The sequence below is a fragment of the Brachyistius frenatus genome, unplaced genomic scaffold (assembly GCF_029030835.1).
Source record: "Brachyistius frenatus isolate BFR_SWC_R1_liver_20210118 unplaced genomic scaffold, ASM2903083v1 Contig_2, whole genome shotgun sequence".
Lineage (NCBI taxonomy): Eukaryota > Metazoa > Chordata > Actinopteri > Embiotocidae > Brachyistius > Brachyistius frenatus.
Genome location: NW_027210601.1, coordinates 5,210,241 through 5,232,721, shown reverse-complemented (window position 1 = coordinate 5,232,721; position 22,481 = coordinate 5,210,241). Strand labels below are relative to the sequence as shown.

Genomic DNA, 22,481 nt, shown 5'->3' with positions numbered 1-22,481 from the left:
GTTGCTAACAGCTCCACCAAATGGAGATTTTTCCCTCTAAACCTTTCAAGTGGTTTATTTTCAAGAAATGTTTAAATGATTTAATATCTAAAAAATATATATAATAAATTAGAGAAAAAGACCAAAAAAGTGAAAACCAATTTGTGTGTCAGAACTTTGTTTTTTTCTTTCTTCTCCCCATAATCAGTTCATGATTATGTGCTGTCCCTGTAAATAAAGCTTGACACAAAGAGGTTTAAACTAGCTCCACCTGCAGCCGCTACGACAAAAACATGTTGCTTATACACCAATGATTCAGTATTTATAATCTAATGATGTTATTTATAATAATATATTAGTCAGAGACCAAACCAGTACTTTTACTTCAATACTTTAACTACAATTTACTGCTAAAGTATCTGTACTTTTGCGTAAACGACTTTTCATGCAGGACTTTGACTCAATGGAGTATTTTTACATTGATGTATTCATATTTTTACTTTAGTACATGATCTGAATATATATTCCACGACTGATTTGCTCTATTTCTAGCTTATTTTGTAGGTTATATTTTCTTTGCTATGTACATCAAACATCTTTGGTAAGCTAATTTTCTTGTTGTGTCTTATCTGGCAGTATCTTCAACACAGTTTCAGTCGCTTGGTTGTCAGGTAAGCAAAAAAAGGAGTAAAAATTAAATGAAGCTTAAATGATGGAATATTTTACTTCCAAATAAAAAATTCAAGCATTCATCAGATTTGATCAGAGTAAGAATAAACAGCAGTTCCTCAGACTGAAAATGTTATATTTCATAGATTCATAGTAAGAGGAATATAAACATGAGGTATTTCAGGATTTAAACACATACTGTCCATTTAACAACTAACCTACAACAGGGTAGATAATCAGGCAGCACAAAATGCAGTAGATATATTTAATATTCCTGCTCTTAGCAAAACAATGAAAGGAGTAACCTTCCAAAAACATACAGCCCAAGAAAGTATCAAAAGAAAGTTTAAAGATCAGACAGCACTGATCACCAAGTCTTTCTATACAGATTTTAGGCAGATGTGCCTGTTCAATGTAAACAGCAACTAATGAGTCACATCCTAAATGATAACAATACATATTTTCATTGGTGACTTGCACACTTTCAAAATCATTTGTAAGCACGTACAATAATGCAACAGTGGCAAAAACATGTATACATTTGTCGCTGGCACGTCTATAGCCTTTGCCATAATGTGAATTTATACATCTCCCCACTGGAGAGGGCCAAAAGCACAAAAAAAAAAAAAAAAAAAAAAGATTTAACATCAAGTTGTATGAGTAGCAATGTGTTATATATATTTACCATATAAATTTATAATTAGAAAAAGAAAAAAGATATTGGCATGTAAACTAAATTGTCATGTCTCAAATGGCACCACAGGAACAAAGTTGGGCTTCCTGGGATGTTTCCGCAATCTGATGAAGACTGAATAATTCCACTTAGCGTAACATCCCCAGTTTAGGAGATTACAAGAGGTATGTGTTAAATTAGACAAAAGAAGCACTCCCCTCTGTCTTACACTGCAGAAGACGCAGTAACTGATTAATAGTTGAAATAGCCAGCTCGGTGCTCCCAGTTTTTTACATTCATGATTCCAGGAGCGGCATTGCAATCAGCTCAGAAACAGTTCTGTTGGAGGGCAAACTGTAACCCATCCGACAGAGGCTCAGAAACTGAACTTAGTTTCATAAGTTTCCCTCTTAGCCTCTAGTTTAAACAGGTTGCAGCACGGGTCTACTCCCTTGTTTTTCTCATTAGTATTCATAAAAGACAAAGAGATTTTGGGAGATGCTCAAAGTGAGGAGAGGAAATCTTTCAAGCCCCCCTTCTTGCTGCCTTGGTTGTCTTCTCGCATGAGAATCTTGCTGAGACGCTGGACGACCCAATTTCTAGCTTTAGAGGGAGGCTTGGAGGAAGTTGAGCCTGATCCTGAAGTGCTGGAAGAGGTGGAGGACCTGGAGGGAGAGGAAGAGGAAGAGGAAGGGAGAGTTAAGATACAGTGACCTGACATTTTGTTGGTTGGCAGGAATTGCTGAGAGCGTGCCGTCAACAAATAAATAATCAAGCATGCAGGAAACCAACTACTCGAACTGCTACAGCTGCCGGTTCTCTTGATGCTGAATAAATAGAAACTTAATCATCCTCTTGGATGTGTGCAACACCGACCAAGTTTAGTCGAGGGAGGAGATATTCTTGGCAGCGAGCTCACATAACTCACCTCGGTGTTTGAACAGGCGTCTTGTCTTTGCCAGGAGTCTTGGGGGTAGTCGTGTTGGATCTGTTGGCTGACTGGGGGGTCATGTGTTTTCCAGCGCTCCCTGGTGTGCTGTGGGTCTTAGCGAGGGTGGCTATAAAATCCCTGTTCATTCCTTTGTGTCTGGATGTCTTACTGCAAGTGTGGCAGGTGGCCATCTGGGATAAGAAGAGAAAAGGAAACATATTCATTAATATTGCATGGCCTGTATCTATATTTTTCTCGTACATAAAAGGGTTTTGAGGTGAAGGCATACAAGGAGTCCCAAGAGGAAGACTTGGTCGAAAATTCTGCAGGTTTTCTAAAAGATCCTTGAAACGACACTTTTATAATATCAATATGTTTATCAACTAATGCAAATCTAAGAAAGGAAGGTGAAGCTTTTGTCAATGTAGTTATTATTTAGCATCAAACTCAGTATTGCCGCAGCTGTCTGACTTTCTCGGGGATGCACTAGACTTTGTTGTCTGGTCATTGACTGCAGTGACAGACTGACTCCAGGGACACACAGAGCCGAACTAGTGGGCTGTAATGAGTACTGCTCGTATGCCCCTGGGTGACGCAGGCCAGCCCAAAAACCTCACAGATGTCAGGCACATCTATTGCCATCTCAATGCAGTCCAAGAGGAACATTCATGACATGGGATTAAAGTAAACAGCTGTGGCTCTTCCCACTGGCCCTGCCAAACATAAATTCACCTTCAAACATTTGTACAGATAGGAAAATACCTGAATAAGTCAAACCCGGATGGAAAACTCTGACTTTAGCCTATGAGAGGGCAAGGAGGGGCTGTTGCCATGCAGTGGATGCTATCGGAGCTGACTGCCAGCTCTTTGAGTTCAACTCGTGAACTTTTTTTTACTACATTATCTATTACGCTGACACTGAGTTTACACTTTCCTGTACCTCGTGATAAATTCAAAACAATTTCCTGAACCAGATTACACATAAACAAAACAAAAATACTCTATACGAGTCAAAGCATGTAGACACTCATGAAACCCTCATTCATTCATGACAACAATTGGCACCCTAGACTTGTACCTACCACTCTCTAGTGTCCCAGTAAAATGGTAGAGTGCGTGTAATTTGAATGTTACCGGAAGAAGTGACATTATACACATCTAAGACATTACCACCGGATCAATTTGGAGAAAATCCGATCATCCCAGCAGTAAACTGACCGTACTCCCAAGTTTAAGACGAGCTACAGGGCATGTTTTCTGCTGTATTAACAAGCTTCAACTAAGTGCAGAATAAAATTCAGAAGAGCCAGTCACGCTTTTCTCCCTTAAGGAAACTCTCCAATGAAGAAAATGCAGTGCAATGTGTTATTTAGTGGTGATTAAATATTCTTCAACATCCCTCCAAACCTTCAGTAATTTAAATCCCATCAGTGACACAGTGTTGCACATGGTTAAAACTGGTTAAAACAGACCACCACCGCAGAGTTCAGCAAATCTGAGCCGAGGTGCTGATGAGATTGAAAACTCACCGTCACGAACGTAGCCATTTCAGATTCTGATGGGTGTCTTTTAGCGAGTTTTGGAGAGTTGGGTTCCTCTTTCTTTCTTTCTACCTGACCGTGTCTGAAGTGTTTACTACACGAGCCTGCATGTCTAGCTTTATACAGGCCAAGTCCCGCAGCTGACCCACCCATCTTTTCATAGGGGTGTGGCTCAAAGCAGGACTGACCAATGCTCTGTCAAAAAGGCAGACTAAGTAAACATAAACCTGTTAAACATTTTTCTGCGTCGAATATTTCATGTTATTATTTATATATGCAAAATCATTCATTTATTATAGTCCATTAGGAAATTTATAGGACCGAACTCAAGAGGATAACCATTACTGCTCAGTTCATATTCAAAACACTGGAAACAATGCCGTGCGAAAACTGTCATTTAAAAATACACTTAGTGGTGCTATTTTTGACTTATTTGTTATATTACACCATTTGTTCATAGTGTAAAGGTAGTTTGGAAATCTTAAATTTTTCAACAATCAATAACTCAGGACTGAGTGCTCGGGCAAAGGGCTTTTAGGAGCTTGGCAAAACTGCGCTGCTCATTAAAAAAGTAGTTTTGGCTCAATAATTTCAGTCCAGAAAACTTGGACCTTCTGCTTTATGGATGTGGTTTGAACATGAAGTTTTTATTATCAATAGTTCCTGAGTTATTGTGATTTTATAAATGGTAAAAAATAAAATTCCTGTCCAACTCCTAAATAGACATATTTCTGCGATGAAGCTGCACTTTAAAAGTAAATGTATAACAGTAAAAGCCTCTTCATCAAAATCATCATCTCTCATGAATTTGAAACAACTGGCACTCTTTTTAACAAAGCACAGACATATTATGATTACAATCGCTGTGTAAAAATAAGCCGTAGCAAGGGAAAGCAAATATGCTGATGAAGCAGATAAAAACAGTGGAACATTGTTATTAATACTATCAGGGTGAAATTATGTTATATTTGCCTTTAAAGCTATTCGGGGAGACATTGTCTGGAAAAAAAATGCATTAATATTACAAAGACACGAAAAGATGTTATACTGGCACGACTTTCTGGTGGTATTTCAGAGAGATAATATAATGTAGCAGCTGTAGAGGATAGAGTGGCACTCGACTGGAGGATCTAGGTTCATGTTTAAAAGAGGAAGTATTGAGCCTGCTGTAGGCATCATAAGCCAAACACGGAGGATTAGTGAAACATTCAGTTTCAATAATACTTGTACAAGTCACAAACTACTAAAGACACAATTTGAGTGGGTTTTTATATGGAAACTGACTGAAATCTGCTTTTGTGCAGCCAATAATTCACCAAACAATCCTTGAGTGCTGCTACATCACCAGATGACAAAAAAAAAAATTATTCTGACAAAAACAATAAATTAATGAAGGATCTCTGCTTATCAAGCAGCTTTCACATCACAGCAACATGACTGAGGTTCTGTAATAAAACTAGTAGAAGCTAGAGATGCACTTAAAGATTATTTAAAAGATGGTATGTTTTGGAAAATAACTGGTATGTGTTCATTAATACTGTCACATTTGACAACAAGATATGGAACCACTATATCCAAAGTTACATGCAGGTATTTTATAAAGTTATAGAGCAATTGTAATTGTAAAAATACAAATAAAATACATGGACTAAGGACACATACTTGGTGAAATTAACATCTTTACATATCTGTAAAAAATGTCTGCTGCACACCTGATTACACAGATAGGGATAAGAGACTTAAATAAATTATTAATGAGGCAGTGAGCCAGTGACACACTGGCATGATTTCATTATTAACCTCATTTCTTCTTAACATATTTTAAAGTGCTGTGATTTGGGGTCCTATTATATTTGACACTTTGCTTCATTGCCATCTCATATCTTTCCATCACTGCATCCTGTCATTCTCTTATACAACAACCAAAATTTCCTCCTGTGAATCATTAAAGTCTCATCTAACCAAATCTAAAACAGGAAACTGGTGGAAAATAGTCAAAAAAGAAACTACATTAGTTCCTCTGTTATTAATGCTATAGACTCAATTGTAACACACACTGTAAGCGATGAGAATTGTGGACATTTAGGTGGCAACCTAGATTTTACTGATTTGAACTCAGATAACTGTCCAATGTTTGCCAAGAGGGAAAAAAAAACCCCACCAAACCAAGAGTGTGTGGCTCGTTGTGGACTAGATCAAACACAGATAGACATCTGGCTGCAGATGGATGTTTACAGCTAGAATTACCTCATGCTGCTCATCCTCTTGTCCTCTAGTTACCACTTCTGGCCCAACTATCATCAGCTGGCCTGAACTGAAGCACTAATTTGAAAAGCTTAGTGCACAAACTCATCAGATTTCAGCTAAATGAAAGCGTTAAGAAAGCAACACTCTACTTCAAAACAACAATGATGGTATGGATGCTGCATAGTGATAAGAAATCACAATACCCTGAAATGCAACCTCACCCATCACGTGTACCCGTTTAATTTACGCTAATCCCTGGACATGTAGTGAATGCACTTGGAGGGACACACGCGAGTCTGTGCCACAGATTTGATTGCCTCGTCTTGGGATCCTGGCAGCAGGCAAACCTACACAGTGGTCAATCAAGCATATGGCAAAGGGGACATGTTGGAACTTCAGGCTGGGAGGAGGATAATCAGCTATTCATACACAGCTAAACGAATATTGAAAGTGTATGTTTCTTGTAGAAAGTTGAGCTCAAATGTAGGTTGACCATATGGTCAAAGGAAGAATGCATGACGTGATTTTAATACTCAGCAACATTATTGCCTATAATCTGTGCATTCTTGCGCCAGGATGGCCTTGAACTTCCATCTTTCTCTCATCAACACAGCAAACAGAGCCTTCTAGTTTCTTTCTTATGCCAGATACATGCAGGTGTTTTTGTTTAAAATGAAAAATGAGCTGGCACAGACAACCACAGTCACAGATACACTTAACAGACATATCATGGCTCTTTAGCTCTGGCAGTCCTGCATGGTGCATGGAATCTGCACAGCATCTGCTGTTCATCCTTTAAATCATAAAATGGATAGCATGCTATCATTAAATAAACTGATAACAGCAGTTATTTATATCTCCTTTATTCCTTTATGAAGAAAAAGCTGTTAAATCTCAAGATCTTTGAACGGAGAAGACATTCAATCTCAGTTTATGTGAATGTACGGGGATAACAGAATGAACATTCAATGAGCAAAAGACTTGGAGATAAGTAGTTCATAAATGTGACAACTCTTAATGAGGTTGTACATCTTTAGTTCATGTGGCTGAAGCTGTGACCAGTTCACTGTGTGTAACCCAATATAGTGAGAAATTATCTTGAGTTTAACACATTTGAAGTTCTCCTATGAACAAGTCTGAACCTTAGCAAACCTCAGTTTCTACTCTCTGGAACCTAGCAGGCTTTTCATGGAAACATTCCTTTCTGGAGCATACATTTCTTCCAACAAGTGACACATCGTTAACTCATATATATTTATAGCATTAGAATTAGATGAAAAAAAACCTACACATTAAATTACACGCATATAGAGACACTCAAAAACACACAGACCCATATAAATCAATTCTGCAAATGGAACCTTCCTGCTATTAATAGCGGCAGCTCCATAAATATCTCATTTCCTATCTTTCTCTCTGCTGCCAGAGGTCAGTTTGGGTTGATTAATCTGACCTTGGCAGTACGATACCACCCAAGAGGCTGAAGCTGAGTAGAGTAACAGAGTGAGTGACAGAATTAGGTACCTGTTAAGAAAGAAAAAAAAAAAAAAAAAAAAAAAATCTGTCCCACAATTCTTCATAAGCACTAAATGTTGAGTCTGTGACCGGGTCTCCAAAATGTTTCTGTTTGTGCGAACTCAAAAGCACGAATATCTGCACCCTTTGTGTGAGAGTCATTGGAGTACACATCAATACAACACAATAGATCTGAAAGCAAAAGAGCAGTTGGGGAATCAATATGAGGCAAGCAGTATAAACTTGCAGGCAGCCACTATAGTGACACTGCCTGGAGGTAGGCAGCCTGGTAAACACCCGATCTGAATGCAGCCCTGCCAGACACTGCCATTTAAAAAGACATGTCATATCTGCTTCTCTTTCTTTTTGTCTCTTGGTAGTGATAAAGGGTCACATTTTATTCTGCGTCAAACCAACACGTCTGCCTTTAAAATAATCACAGCAAAGGCTAAAGAAAAGATATCAAGAGCTTAACTGAAGATTTACCCACAGCCCTCAACAAGAGCACTTTCCAGTCAGATTAGATAAAAGAATACGTTATTAATGATGTTCACGATAAACCCCACACGGATTTCTAATGAACATCTGGATCACATGCTATATTAATCTGGGATGACTGACTATAAAAAAAAAGGTTTGATAAGGTTCTTACCGATGCGCAATAAAAATATAATCAGATCATAAAATGTAAATGTAAATTTCCCACAGATATTATCAGTTTAAGTAGTGGCAAACCAGTCACAGCAGATTTATTCAAAGCATGTTATCTCGGTTTGGTTTAAGCATATACGACAGAAAATGGTTAATGGCCAAAAGCAGATGAAAAAGTGTGGATGAAAAAAGAAGAAAAAGTTAAGCTTTCATTATGAAGGCTTCGGAACTTCTGTTCTTGCTCTTTTATTTTGAAGGATGCATGTTTACCACGCAGCACGCGTTTTAGCCCCATTTGCACTTGAAACAAATTGAATTGTGTCAAAAAATGTTTTATTTGGGTTGTGACTTAAATACTAAGAAAATGTGTCTCCCAAAGCGAGACCAGTGAAGAGAAAATGGTCGAGTTTTTTTTTAACATTTAAAAATGCAAAACAAAATGTTTGCAATGACTAAAATATAAAAATATAAAAATCTTCATATGCCATTTTCCTTGTAAACAGAGGTCCCCCCTGCAGTCTCCTTGGGGCAACACATATTTTGTCTCTTAGTTCAGGTTGAGTTTTGGGTCTGAGAAAAAAATAAAAATAAAACTGCTTGGAAACAGGTCTGGATTTAGAAGCCGTCTCTGATTAGAAGTGACAACTGGCACATGTGTGGCTTTTTAACAGATATGCAATGAATGCCATTAATGTGCTCATGTGATGACAGAATCAGTTTCAGTAGCTGTATAATCCAAAAGTTGAACAATGGTGGCTCTCAAAACTTGACACCCGGCGAAACCTACAGAAGGCACTGCCAAGTTCCGGTGTCGACTTTTAATAGTGCCGTCGTAACAAAATGAAGTGAAGCCGAGGGGATAATTGGGAGATGACATGCTGTTATGGTGTGGCATTAACTTCTCTATATGGGGTCTATCCTGCTCGCGGGCTGGACAACAAAGCAGGGAGAAGAAACATGTCTAAGTGTTTAAAAATGTATGTTACACTGTGTATCTGTTTTCTAATGTGTATGAGCCGTTCAAGACTCCTCAAGGATGTCAACTCAGCTGGCACTGATTATCTTACTGTATATGTGCACGTTTACATGCTGAAAGTGCTTCACTTAAATCCCAACACACGTGATACTAGAGTGAACGTTTCAAATTCCTGTTGAGTCTCTTCTTTTTGTCTCTAAAAAAAAAAATCCACATTTGACTCCTGGCCTTTCTCGTCCCTAACACTTCCCCCTCCTGTCATCCTGTCACTTGCTGCTCTGCCTCAAGAAGGTGTAATAACCTCTTGTAGAGCTTTTCTTGTTCCCTGAGAGCAAACAGCCAAAGCAACCAGCCAGACATGGCTGCCTCCTGTTCCCGGTCATCTTCTCCAGAGGCGCATTCCCCTGCGAAGATGAATATGGAAAGAGGCATGTGGTGAAGAGATGGCCAAGAATGGAAAAGGAGGAGGAAGAAGAAGAAGAAGAAGAAGAAGAAGAAGAAGAAGAAGAAGAAGAAGAAGAAGAAGAAGAAGAGAAAGATGAGGATAATAAGAGGGGTGGTCAGGTACATGAACTGAGGTAAAGTGTAAGAAAAAAAGAAGTGCAAGGGAAATACAGAAGAACGGAGGATGAGAGGATGAGGAGCGGTCAGTGAGGTAGAGACAAAGTGTTGACATAAATTACAGAGAGAGATTGGACTCGTGTCAGAGAGAAAAGGTTCTTCTGGGGAAAAGGAAGGATTTTTCAACCCCTTTGTTTTTGTCATGTCTGCTTCCTCTTTTATTCTAAAAACAATCTGCATAAATTAACCACTCAAAACAACATTATGGCCAGAGGAAAAAAAAACTAAACTGAATACATCTTCCTTGAAACAAAGAACCCTGCTGCTGGGAAGTATAAATCTACACTCAAAGAGGGAGAACAGAAGAATCAAGGAGGAGGGGAACACGCTATTCTTCGCTCCATTTAGGGTCTCTACCTCTCTTGTGGGGCTGCAATCCAAACTTATTTCCATATCCACAGCTAGATAACCTGCCCAGCATGCATAAACATACCTGATTTATAATACCTCTAAGACACAACTTCGCAGAGCTGAGGAAAGCCGATGATGCACTGGCATCCACCCCAAGGGCAGCACATACACACACACACACACCCTAAAGGCAGAGCTGTAGAGTGTGAATCAAAGGGGATTTACACCCCGGAGTACAAATACTGCAAACCGCTCATGTGTATGAGTTTATGTGTGTATCTACTGGTCAGACGCTTACGTTTCAGTTAACACGGGGGCATCGAGTTCAAAACAGTATTCATACTGTCATAAAGAATGTGCATGGAAAGTGGCACATATAATAATAGTAGGAAGTGCATGTGCAGTTTACAGCAGGACGCAGTGGGTACGTTGTTTGGAAGACAAAATATTTCACTCACAATAACTGGAAAGACAACACCTCTCCACAACAAGATGCCATAATTGTAATGACTCTTGCAAGAACATTGAGACCACATGAAATCATGTGAATGTGGATCTGCAAATGCTCACGGCTTGTTTTCATTGAACGTCTGTCTCAGGCTGTACACAAACACTCGCAAACGTGCCAGTAAGTGTACACCAGTGTGTTGTTTCTTTTCTGTAGCCGGTCCCTGACTGACTGCAAGAACAGCCGAATACTGTGTACAGAGCCATTAAAGTCAATACTGACGCACTGAAATACAACAATAAAATGATGAATAGGAATAGAAATCAAAATAAGGCTTCAAATTCACTGTGAAACATAATTTCATTTAGGTAGCACTCGAGATCTGTGGATCCTGTTCATTCATACATTAAAAATCAACAGCAGCATCACTGAAAATGTCAACTGATATTAACAGTATTAAAAAAAAAAACACACACAGAACTTATAAATCTATCGTCATCCTTACTATGACCTCGCGCTTCTATCTTTAGTGAGGACACAATCTGTTTGTTCAGGCTCTCATGCTGAGCCCCTCATCCTGTAAGGCTGGTTGCTCTCTTCATCAGCATGGAGCCATGGAGCCGTAGAAAGGGAAGCACTCCACCTCCACTGTCACCTCGCTATCGCCCTTCTGCTGAGCACAGGTGTACGCCGACTCGCATACGTGGTTCGACCTGTTGCCTCTTGAACCATGAGAGCATTACAGGCCACTGACCATTAAATGACGCGGTAGAAATACCATGGAGGACATTCCTGGGGTGTCTCGGTTTACGAGGAAGTCACGTGATGAAGAAGCATTCTTCATCATGACGGCTTTTGACCAATAAGGTGCACTGCCGAGTGTCTTCAGTGAACAGGCCTTCGGTATGCAACACAGGACATAGTTACTTTTCACGAACAGTGATCGGCGAAGAGTTCAAAGAGCCGCACTACTTTTTATAGGTTAATAGATGTGAAGTCCAAGACTGGGTTGGACAATCTATTCATAAATAGTTGAATATTGCTCTCTACAGTCGTAACAGTAGCTTCATTCTTATATTTGAGTCCAATTTAGCTAACTACTATTATTAGGTGCCTGCAAAAATCAACATTTTTGAACACAATATCTGAAGAGCCCCAGGAATTTCTTCAAATTTGGCACAAAGAATTTGGGGGGGGCCAAAGATCAAGGTAACAGTGACCTCACGATGTCCCATTGTTGTCAAGCATAAACTGTCCATAAAATCAACGTGGCCCCCCGAGTCAGAAAAGGGGAAACCACTGTGGAAGTGCCGTGACGTGCAATACCACCGAGAGATGCTAGGGGCTGGCTACGAAAGAAATCTTTATCCATAAACCACCATTCAAAAAGTGTCAACTTCGCTTGTGAAATACAAAGTCATTGCAGTCTCATTAGCTAAAGTCACTCCTTATGATCACTGTTCTGGAGGTCCATCTGAAAATATAAATAAACATAAATAAATAAATATTAGGTCTCAAAGAGAGGTATGTTTGGGGGCGTGTCTGGTTTGATTGACATGCCTGGGGTGTAGTCAGGTTTCTGGTATAGATGGGTGGAGCTTAGAGGGAGCAGGTTCTCACTCAGATCCACCCTTCGCTCTTCCCCCGCTCGACCAAATATGGTCACTACTGGCTCCAAAAACCAAGTTAGTGAAGGCTAAATGGCTTCAAAAAGGCAGACGACAAACCAGCGGGTGATTTTGCTGGTCAAAGTCACTTTGACCTTATGTCAATCCAATGCCCGAAAGCACCTTGAGTCCGGACAAACATGGATGTAAACTGCAACTTGAATGGCTAGTGGAAGCCTCTAACCATGATGCAGTAATTCTAGTTTTCATTTAGTTTATTATTTCATAAATTCTATTGAATTTACCTTCAGTGTTTGACAAAAATTTGACAGGTTAAGAAATTATTTTCCTGGTTTTCAAAATTCTGTGCACATGTAACTATCAATTTCCAAGCTCGCCTGTGTATTATTTCACAATGCTACAGTATGATGTTAAAAGCCTCCATAATCGATTTTTTTACAACAGTGTCCTCTGTGATCCAGGGTCTGATGACTTCCCTATCAGACCCTGAATCTGACCTTCACAGCAGTCTGCGGAGGTAGAACAAGATCACACAGCCAGTGCTGCATACAAAATTAAGATATAAGATGGCAACATTTTCTTTTCCAGTCTATCCTTTGACTCCTGTTCACTTCTCTTATCTATCTGCCTCACTCCCTCTTGTTTTATTCTAGTCTTCTGGTCCATTCTGCTGTGTTTATCCCAGCTCTTTAAACCTTTTTTTTTTTTTAATTATTATTATTTCTGCACCCTCTTTCAATCTCTGTCCACCTCTTTGCCCTCAGAGTCAACCGATATACAGTGGTGTAAAAAAGTGTTTGCCCCCTTCCTGATTTCTTTTTTTTTTTTTGCATGTTTGTCACACTTAAATGTTTCAGATCATCAAACAAATTTAAACATTAGTCAAAGATAACACAAGTAAACACAAAATGCAGTTTTCAAATGAAGGTTTTTATTATTAAGGGAGAAAAAAAATCCAAACCCACATGGCCCTGTGTGAAAAAGTGTTTGCCCCCTCCTGTTAAAACATAACTTAACTGTGGTTTATCACACCAGAGTTCAATTTCTCTAGCCACACCCAGGCCTGATTACTGCCACACCTGTTCTCAATCAAGAAATCACTGAAATAGGACCTGCCTGACAAAGTGAAGTAGACCAAAAGATCCTCAAAAGCTAGACATCATGCCGAGATCCAAAGAAATTCAGGAACAAATGAGAAAGAAAGTAATTGAGATCTATCAGTCTGGAAAATGTTATAAAGCCATTTCTAAAGCTTTGGGACTCCAGAGAACCACAGTGAGAGCCATTATCCACAAATGGAGAAAACATGGAACAGCGGTGAACCTTCCCAGGAGTGGCCGGCCAACCAAAATTACCCCAAGAGCGCAGCGATGACTCATCCAAGAGGTCACAAAAGACCCCACAACAACATCCAAAGAACTGCAGGCCTCACTTGCCTCAGTTAAGGTCAGTGTTCATGACTCCACCATAAGAAAGAGACTGGGCAAAAATGGCTGCATGGCAGAGTTCCAGGACGAAAACCACCGCTGAGCAAAAAGAACATTTAAGGCTCATCTCATTTTTGCCAGAAAACATCTTGATGATCCCCAAGACTTTTGGGAAAATACTCTGTGGACTGACGAGACCAAAGTTGAACTTTTTGGAAGGTGTGTGTCCCGTTACATCTGGCGTAAAAGTAACACCGTATTTCAGAAAAAGAACATCATACCAACAGTAAAATATGGTGGTGGTAGTGTGATGGTCTGGGGCTGTTTTGCTGCTTCAGGACCTGGAAGACTTGCTGTGATAAATGGAACCATGAATTCTACTGTCTACCAAACAAATCCTGAAGGAGAATGTCCGGCCATCTGTTCGTGACCTCAAGCTGAAGCCAACTTGGGTTCTGCAGCAGGACAATGATCCAAAACACACCAGCAAGTCCACCTCTGAATGGCTGAAGAAAAACAAAATGAAGACTTTGGAGTGGCCTAGTCAAAGTCCTGACCTGAATCCTATTGAGATGCTGTGGCATGACCTTAAAAAGGTGGTTCGTGCTGGAAAACCCTCCAATGTGGCTGAATTACAACAACTCTGCAAAGATGAGTGGGCCAAAATTCCTCCACAGCTGTAAGACTCATTGCAAGTTATCGCAAACGCTTGATTGCAGTTGTTGCTGCTAAGGGTGGCCCAACCAGTTATTAGGTTTAGGGGGCAAACACTTTTTCACACAGGGCCATGTGGGTTTGGATTTTTTTTTTTCTCCCTTAATAATAAAAACCTTCATTTAAAAACTGCATTTTGTGTTTACTTGTGTTATCTTTGACGAATATTTAAATTTGTTTGATGATCTAAAACATTTAAGTGTGACAAACATGCAAAAAAATAAGAAATCAGGAAGGGGGCAAACACTTTTTCACACCACTGTATATATATATAGATATATATATATATCTATATATATATATATAGATATATATTAAAAAAAAGACATAATTCACAAAAATCACCTTGTAAATTAGAAAATGTGACATTGCACATGTTTCGAGCAGATATTATTCCCTAATACTCATGTCAGCAACATCCTGCAAAATCTAAGCAACCCCTAAACCTAAGCCTTAGTTCAACAGCATTATAGCTGAGGACACAACTCGGTGTCTCCAGAGTCGACAAAAACATGGAAGAAACTCCCAGACAACTTGATGTACGCTCAAACTCGCAGTTCTTTAAGATCAAAGCTTAAGATTACTGCTGCTTTAATTAAATTAAAAGTGTAACAATGTATTCATATTTTGCACTGCACTGTGATTTGTATTCTCATGTTTTATCTGTTTTCTATTTTAGTGTAGTGTTATCTTACTTTTTTATATATCTTTTTGGGTGTCTTTTTATACTGCCTTTTCGCCCCTTTATATCTGATCATCAGGCCTTTTATGCTTTATGTGAAGCACTTTGTGTTGCATCATCTTTGAACGGTATTTGTCCTGCCTTATACCACTGGTGTTCTCCCTCCCCAAGGACATTATTGCAGTGCAGTACGATACACAAAGAGGTCTGTGGGGACGTAGTGTTTTGTCGTCTCACCAGTACAGAGGAGGACTTTTGGAAGCGCTGCAGCAGACCTTTCTGCACCAGGCTGAGCCGTTTGCCTCTGGACTTTCTGAGCAGGACACTCTGCACCCGTGCCGATGGACTTGGCTTGGGACACAGCCGTATGTGGTGATTGTCAGGCTGCAGCCACTGACAACAGTGTGGACACACCAAGGTATTCTGCAACAGACTGGAGAGTTTGTGATTCTGTGGTCCTGAGAAGAGAAGAGAGACACACTATTGAAAATGTGTCAGCAGTGGTCAAATTGTATGAAAGGGTGAGACTGACAAGTTTGTTGATAAGCCTTCATTTTACACTAGCATATGAAGAAAAGAAGGAATAAGATACATGTTTAAGACAAGACGTTGGAGGGTGAATGTCAGGATCATCATTTAACAGCTGGAGAAAGACTGCTGTGTCTGTGCTCAGAATTACATATTTCTATACACAATAAATCAAACCACATTTCAGTATATTGGTCCTTCCCATTAAACATTCTGTAACATTCTTTTTATGCTTTCAACATCTTGACTTCATTAGTGAAATCATCAGTTCGTGGATCAAGCTTCTCCAAATCCACCCCTGAACAAACACTGTGTTGCCCTCTTGGGGACCAATCCTAGTGCTATTTGAGGAGAAAAGCCTGAACAGCCATACTAAATGGCACCACTGCGTATTGATGTGGTTTTTGCTGGCATGACTCAGAGCGTGTGCATGCGTGCGCATGGGTTTGATCCCACCAGGCAGTCTGCTGCAGACAGCTGGTGGACTCTGTGTGTTTGGCTGAGGATTTAGTGAGTTTTATCAACCTTGACAAGCCTGTGACAAGGTCCTACTAACTACTGCATTCTGCTCTGCGTGGCTATTTCATTCTGATGAAAACATGCAAAGATGAAAGTAGGACAGGACTTTTAAATGAAAATGGAGATCGTTCAAGGATGCACAGGTCACTTGACTTACCGTTGGCCTTCGGACGCCACTGCCTGGTGAAAGAGAAAGAGGAGACAAGATGAGACACTTTGAGCAGACAGTTATAACAGAGAGGAGACAAATTAAGTGGGTTTAATGTTAAAAAAAACAACAACCAAAAAACACATCAGTATATCAGTACAAAATGATTATGAAATAAAACTTTTATAATTACATCTTCACTTTAAAAGATCATTTTTGGTTCCCGTAAGTATTGGAGAAAAGCATTTATATGTATTTTAAAATGCTGTTCTCAATCTGCATAACAACTTTTCCTTTCTCATTGGACCAATTTAATAACCAAGTTAAGAGGTACAGAAATAAGGAAAAAATATTTGGATCAATTTTCTTTCCTATCTAAAAAAATTATTGTTTTATTTGCATGAAATTAATTCATGCAAACAAGCCCATTACATGATGGAAACAAACGTATTGACACGGACACCTCTCCCCATTATGTGTAATGGAAAACATGCAACCGGAAGAGCAGACAGGTCTCTCCCAAACAATACAGGACAACTCCCCAAAACATTTCAACAGCTTCACCCCCACGGGGCTGCTTCCACTTTTGGAACGCTTACAATGAGATACTTGTCCAAACATTTTAACTAAGCCACGGCTAAACCCTGATAAAATTGGCTCTCGGCTTAAATTGATGGCGGCATATTTACTGTCCAGTGGCACGTGTGGCGGGGTCGGACAGAAACGGGGCTGGCTGTGTGTGGAGAGGAGGAGGATGAGGAGGCTATGAAGTCGACTTTAATCTGGGGCTGCCGCTGTTGCGGCGTCTGGCGGCAGCGGTTCGCTGACACTCTCCACCTGCATTCTCTACCGCGCCATATGCGAGACAGTGCATTATACTGCTGGATGATGATGGTTGCAACTGGATGCATTGCAGGGTGGAGAAAGATTTGCAGCATATCTCCCATCAGTCATTCCACAGTGTGAGCTACTGTCCCCTTGTCCCCCAATTTAATAATCAGTACTGCATTAAATTGTCAGATTATATGGAGGCCCTGTCAGAAAACACTGGAAATGAAGACCAGCTGTATGAGGCTGGTGTGGGGAACTGTGACTCAGAGGAGGACTGATAATGCCTCATGGACCTTGAACAATCCCAGAAACACTAATTTAGTTGTTGTTTTTTTAAAAGCCATTTAATCATTCTCAAATGACGTAAAAAAATTTTTTTTTTAAAACAAAAAAAACTCTTTTGAGAGTTTTGAATACAATTCCCAAAGTAGCTGCTCCACTATTGAAAAACACTATACATGCATACACAAAACATGTTCTATTTTTCTTTGGCATACAATCAAAATTTTCCTCCAGCAAGGCTCCTGTTCGGAAAAAACAACTCAATGACTGGAGAAGCAGGATTCTTGGAGAATTTTGGTTTCCCACAATCTCCCTCCCCACTGCTCTGCTGATGAGCCAGCTCTGAGAAACTGTACACCGCAAAGATCTCTTTCACTGCACGAATCCTATTAACATTCTTGTCATTGCATCTCCTTTTAAGTGCACACTTAGTTGTGGTGATGAACACTGAAGATGTTGGCCCTGCGTATGAACTGCTGACAGCTGGTAGATGCTATCAACAGAGCCCAGGAAGAAGGATGCAGTGTAGAGGGTGGCGGGAAGGGAGGGAGGAGGGGGGGGGGAAGTTATGAGTACAATGTAATAATGTAAATAGATAAAAGTGGTGTCTGAGGCAAAGCGCACAAAATGAAAAGCACTATTAACATTTTATTGCTACCATCAGGGAAACCAGTAGCAGTGTAAGCATATCCTGAAAAACCTTCACTGATGCTTGTTAATTATTTAGATACTTCGACACAGCAGCCCGGCACAGGTAGTGATGTGGTCGGTGTCAATCACCGGACACTCTGTATCCCTCTACAGCACAGACTGGCAGGGTCTCATTCATCAAGCTGGACGTGACAAGAGGCAGAAGAAGTGAGAGTAAGTGGAGGAACGGCGAGAGAGGAAAGAGGCCTCAAAAAGATGGTGGTAGGATAAAAGTAAAAATGCGGTTTTGACAAAAGCAAAGTTGAAAAGAATTACATTATAGGTATGAGATGAGATCCAAGTAGCTCCAGAAAAAGCTTCTTGATTCATTAAGTATCGACTTGCAACTATTTTAAAATTCAATTAATCATTTTGTTGACTTTTTCAAACAAACACGCCCAGGAATCAGTGGTTCCTGCTTCTCAAATATGAGGATTTGATTTCGCTCTGATATTAAATTGAACATCTTTTGAATCTGAATTATCCGAATTAACCGGATGATTTTAAATAATGATTTTAAAACGTCTACGTGGCATCTGAGAAATAGTTTCGCTGTTGTTGATATTTCAGACCCAAAACGAAGAAAATAAACAGAAGATTTGCTAATATTAACAATCATCCTCTGCAGGTCTGCTTTGCTCTAATTAGATTGTTCCCAAAAGGCCTCCACTGATTAATCACAGTTCTTATTGTGGGCTAATATTGAATTAGCACAGTTAAAAACATGTTGGCGCTGCATGTGTGAAGTAAAAAAAAACAAAAACAAAAACTTTGCGTAGCACTTGAGGCTATTTAAAAACCGAGGCATCATGCCATTGTTTGTCCAGCAGACACTGTGCATATTTTGGTTATGAGACCACTCAGCCTGGCTCAAGTTACCAGACGCACAACTATGATTGTGAACTTACTGGAAGAAGCCTCACTGGTTCGACAACGTGAGCCACAACAAAGTGACATCAGCTCTCAAACAGGGACAAAAACACTCATGAGGAAGGCCTTTGCATTCCGAAAATAATCCCCCTCTTTCTCCACACACACACACACACACACACACACACACACACACACACACACACACACACACACACACACACACACACACACACACAAATACCCAATAATTTCCCACTAACATTCCACTAAAATGATTTCATGAAAGCCTTCACCAAAAGTCAATACTGACACATCCGTGCTGAAACGAAATGTGACAATAATACAACAGTAACCCTGATGTAAACACACACACACACACACACACACACATTAACACCTTCAGTCATCCTCCACCTGACAGAAGGTGAAGACAGTGGCAGAAGGCAGTGACACCATCTCCAGCGAATATGTGGAGTAGTGTGTATGACTAATGACGTGCACCAACGAAACAAACACTCCAGTGACACATGGGCCAAAACCCTAACTGGAGAACGGGCTGATGGTGGAAACCCCCCAGACGGACAGAGACAGCCGCGGTTCCTCAGGACTGAAAACACCATCCTACACTAAACGTCAAAACATTTTTATTTTCCCCTCATGTCCTGGATGACATGTTCATTCTTAACAGTGGTTTTCTTTAAAGCATGCCAACTTTCATATAAACACTCTGGCAGAAGATCGCTTAATTAGCTCATCACCCTAAGTGTAAATTCTGGCTGATAATTGTATCTTCCCTGCCAAGCACTTTGGCACAGAACCAGTTACAGTAGGTCTAGCTGATATTCCTATTACACGAGCGAGAGGTCCCAACATTTAGATTTGTGTCTTAGTTGCTGGACAGCTGGTCGTTGTTAAATGTGGTCGATATGTTCTTGGATACCATAGGTCATCATAGCCAGGAATCTGGGGAACAGATCAATGTATTAAAGCAGCAGTGGGCTCACACACATCCGTAAAACGACCCTCCCTGAGGTTTTGCTATTAAAACCCCTGTTTCTGTTTCCATTTATGGTTCTGCCCACAAACGTCCTGGCTCAGGTGACTGTGGAAACCAGCCGGACATGGCTGGAACCCAACTCAAACACGGACCACATGCAAAAGCATGCACGCTTTTACATACTTTCAGTGTGTCAATGCCCATTTAATGAAGACCGTTCGAACACACATTCTGTACACCTGTAAGTGTGCATGGCCTACATGCACACACAGTCTCTCTGTCTTTCGCACGCACGCCCCCCACCCCCTTTCCCACACACACACATACTCTCTCACACTCTCTCTCTTGCTTTTTACACACACACACACACACACACACACACACACACACACACACACACACACACACACACACACACACACAGAGGATTTCTCCTGAAATTACTTTCAGCTTCCTCCATAATACGACAAACACCTCTATGGAAGATTTTGGAAAAAGCAATACAATTTAATGACGTAAATGATGAGGCCCATTAATTACTGTTATGTGTTATTGTAGTAGAAAATGGGATGAATTAACTGCAGGAATCTAATTAGATAAAGACAGGTGGTACCTTGAGAAAGACGTGCTACTCTATGCATCCGTTTAACAACCATGCAAGGGACACAAGAAAGGAGACGAGGCTCACAGACCGCCACTCTCCTACCCGATGATTAGAGGGATCGTCTGTTCCCGCACCACTTTGTTTACTTCATGTTGCTCTCATTTTTATGCTTGTTAGAAAGGAAGCCACGACCTCACCGCAGACATCTACTTCACACTGCGAGTTCAACTGAAATCATCAGTCACACATGCCTCACAGACCTGCCGACGACACCTGCACATGGGCAGCCACGGGACTCACGAACGGCTCGTGCCCAGCTTCAATAAGTCACCGGTGTAATGGGAATATCAGCAAGCATGCCACATTAAACTGGAAGAACACGATTATTAGTGTTTCACGGTGAGCGGCACATCAGCGGGACCACAAAAGAAAGCCTAGTGACAGACATTGTTTTTTTTGGAGGTGAAAGCACAATAATAAACTACAGTGTGAATGTACACTGATGATCCTCATGGTGGTTGTAACAAAGCAAATTCAAAGTAAATCTAAGCACATAATAAACCCATATTTAGTTTAAATCTGTGGTAAGATGCGGAAACTGCATAGACCTAAACATCAAATATAAAGCTGCTATTCTGTTATCATCACAGGAAGTGATTTTTTTTTTTCCCATTTCTATATTTGACTTTATTTATAAAGACATCTGAAATATGGTCAAAAAAATTGTGACTGGACCTGTAACATCAACTACTATACATTGAAATTGAACCATTGTAAGAGTTAAGACGCCACTCTGTGACAAACTAATATTGGAAAGTACAGGTTTCAGCATAAATCTACAACCCTCGACCAATAACAGGATAATGCAATTTCCCAGGGACTTGTTCATCATTTCGGCAATAAAACCCCCCGTCATGGTCGAGCTCCTCCACCTAGCGCCCACATGCTGCCATTACAACAATAGAAGACAGAAAGTAAAGACTCAGCCGTGACCAGTGCAAGTCATGTCTGATTATAAACGAAGTTTCTTACAGGAAGAAGCGTGAGAGCTCCGGGCATTTGTCCTTGTACAGCAGAGAGGCGTCTACCAGAAAGTTGGCGGATTTTTCTTCACGAGAAGGCTCCATTTTCAAACCGCGTCCGGATGCCACGCGTGGAAAAAAAAACTGAAACTCTGCAATAAGTCCGTTGTTAAAGCTTCTTCCGGAAACGTTGAAGGTGGAAATGGAGTATGAAATATCGTCCACGGAGACTGCTGGAGCTGCAACAGCAGGACAACTGTGGAAAGTGTACTAATTTAAACCTGCGCAGGACACAACGATGTGTTTGAACGGGTCCACGCTGGGTCGCGAGATTGTGACGTAGGTAGTTTGTAATGCATTGTGGGAAACGGAGTAAATCACAAACAAACTGCGAAGCGACTGACCGGCATGCCTTAGGGGTCATATTAGCCCCTGCCTGCCGTGGGACAGGCTGCATACATGAAAACGTTTAATTTGATCCCTCCTTAGACGGGACTAACGAGGGAAGACGTCTTCCCTTCTACAGAGTGGTGCCATAGAGCTCTTCTATCTCTTCATCATTATTGGTGCAACTAACCACATAGCGTTATCATTTAAACCGGTCAGTTTAAAGCATCAGTTTAAAGAAAAGTCTCAACTTTTCCGTTTTATCCAAAGCGACTTACAACATACCGATGGTACACAATTGGGAGCAATTTTTTTTTTTTTTAAAAATTTTTTTTTAGGGTTCAGTGTCTTGCTCAAGGACACTTAGGCACATGGACGGGAGGAGCTGGGGATTGAGCCACCGACCTTCTGATTAGTGTGCAACCCACTCTACCGACCGAGGCACATCCTCCCCTTGGTCATGCATACACGCATGACGTCAGCAGTTATCACCTGTAGTGATCTCTCCTGATTTATTGATCTGCTCCTTCTGCAGCTCAGGTTTTAA

The 22,481-nt window shown here is 40.5% G+C and overlaps 1 protein-coding gene across 1 annotated transcript; it reads right to left on the bottom strand.

The window, feature by feature from the left end:
• Positions 1–617: 617 nt before the first annotated feature.
• cunh18orf21 (chromosome unknown C18orf21 homolog) lies at positions 618–21,904 on the bottom strand. Its single transcript, XM_069695213.1, has 5 exons — positions 21,558–21,904; positions 16,258–16,280; positions 15,291–15,511; positions 2,250–2,443; positions 618–1,986 (listed from the first exon to the last, which is right to left on the bottom strand). Exons 1-5 carry the CDS (start codon positions 21,650–21,652, stop codon positions 1,824–1,826), a joined length of 696 nt encoding a protein of 231 aa, XP_069551314.1. The 5' UTR covers positions 21,653–21,904; the 3' UTR covers positions 618–1,823.
• Positions 21,905–22,481: the final 577 nt, after the last annotated feature.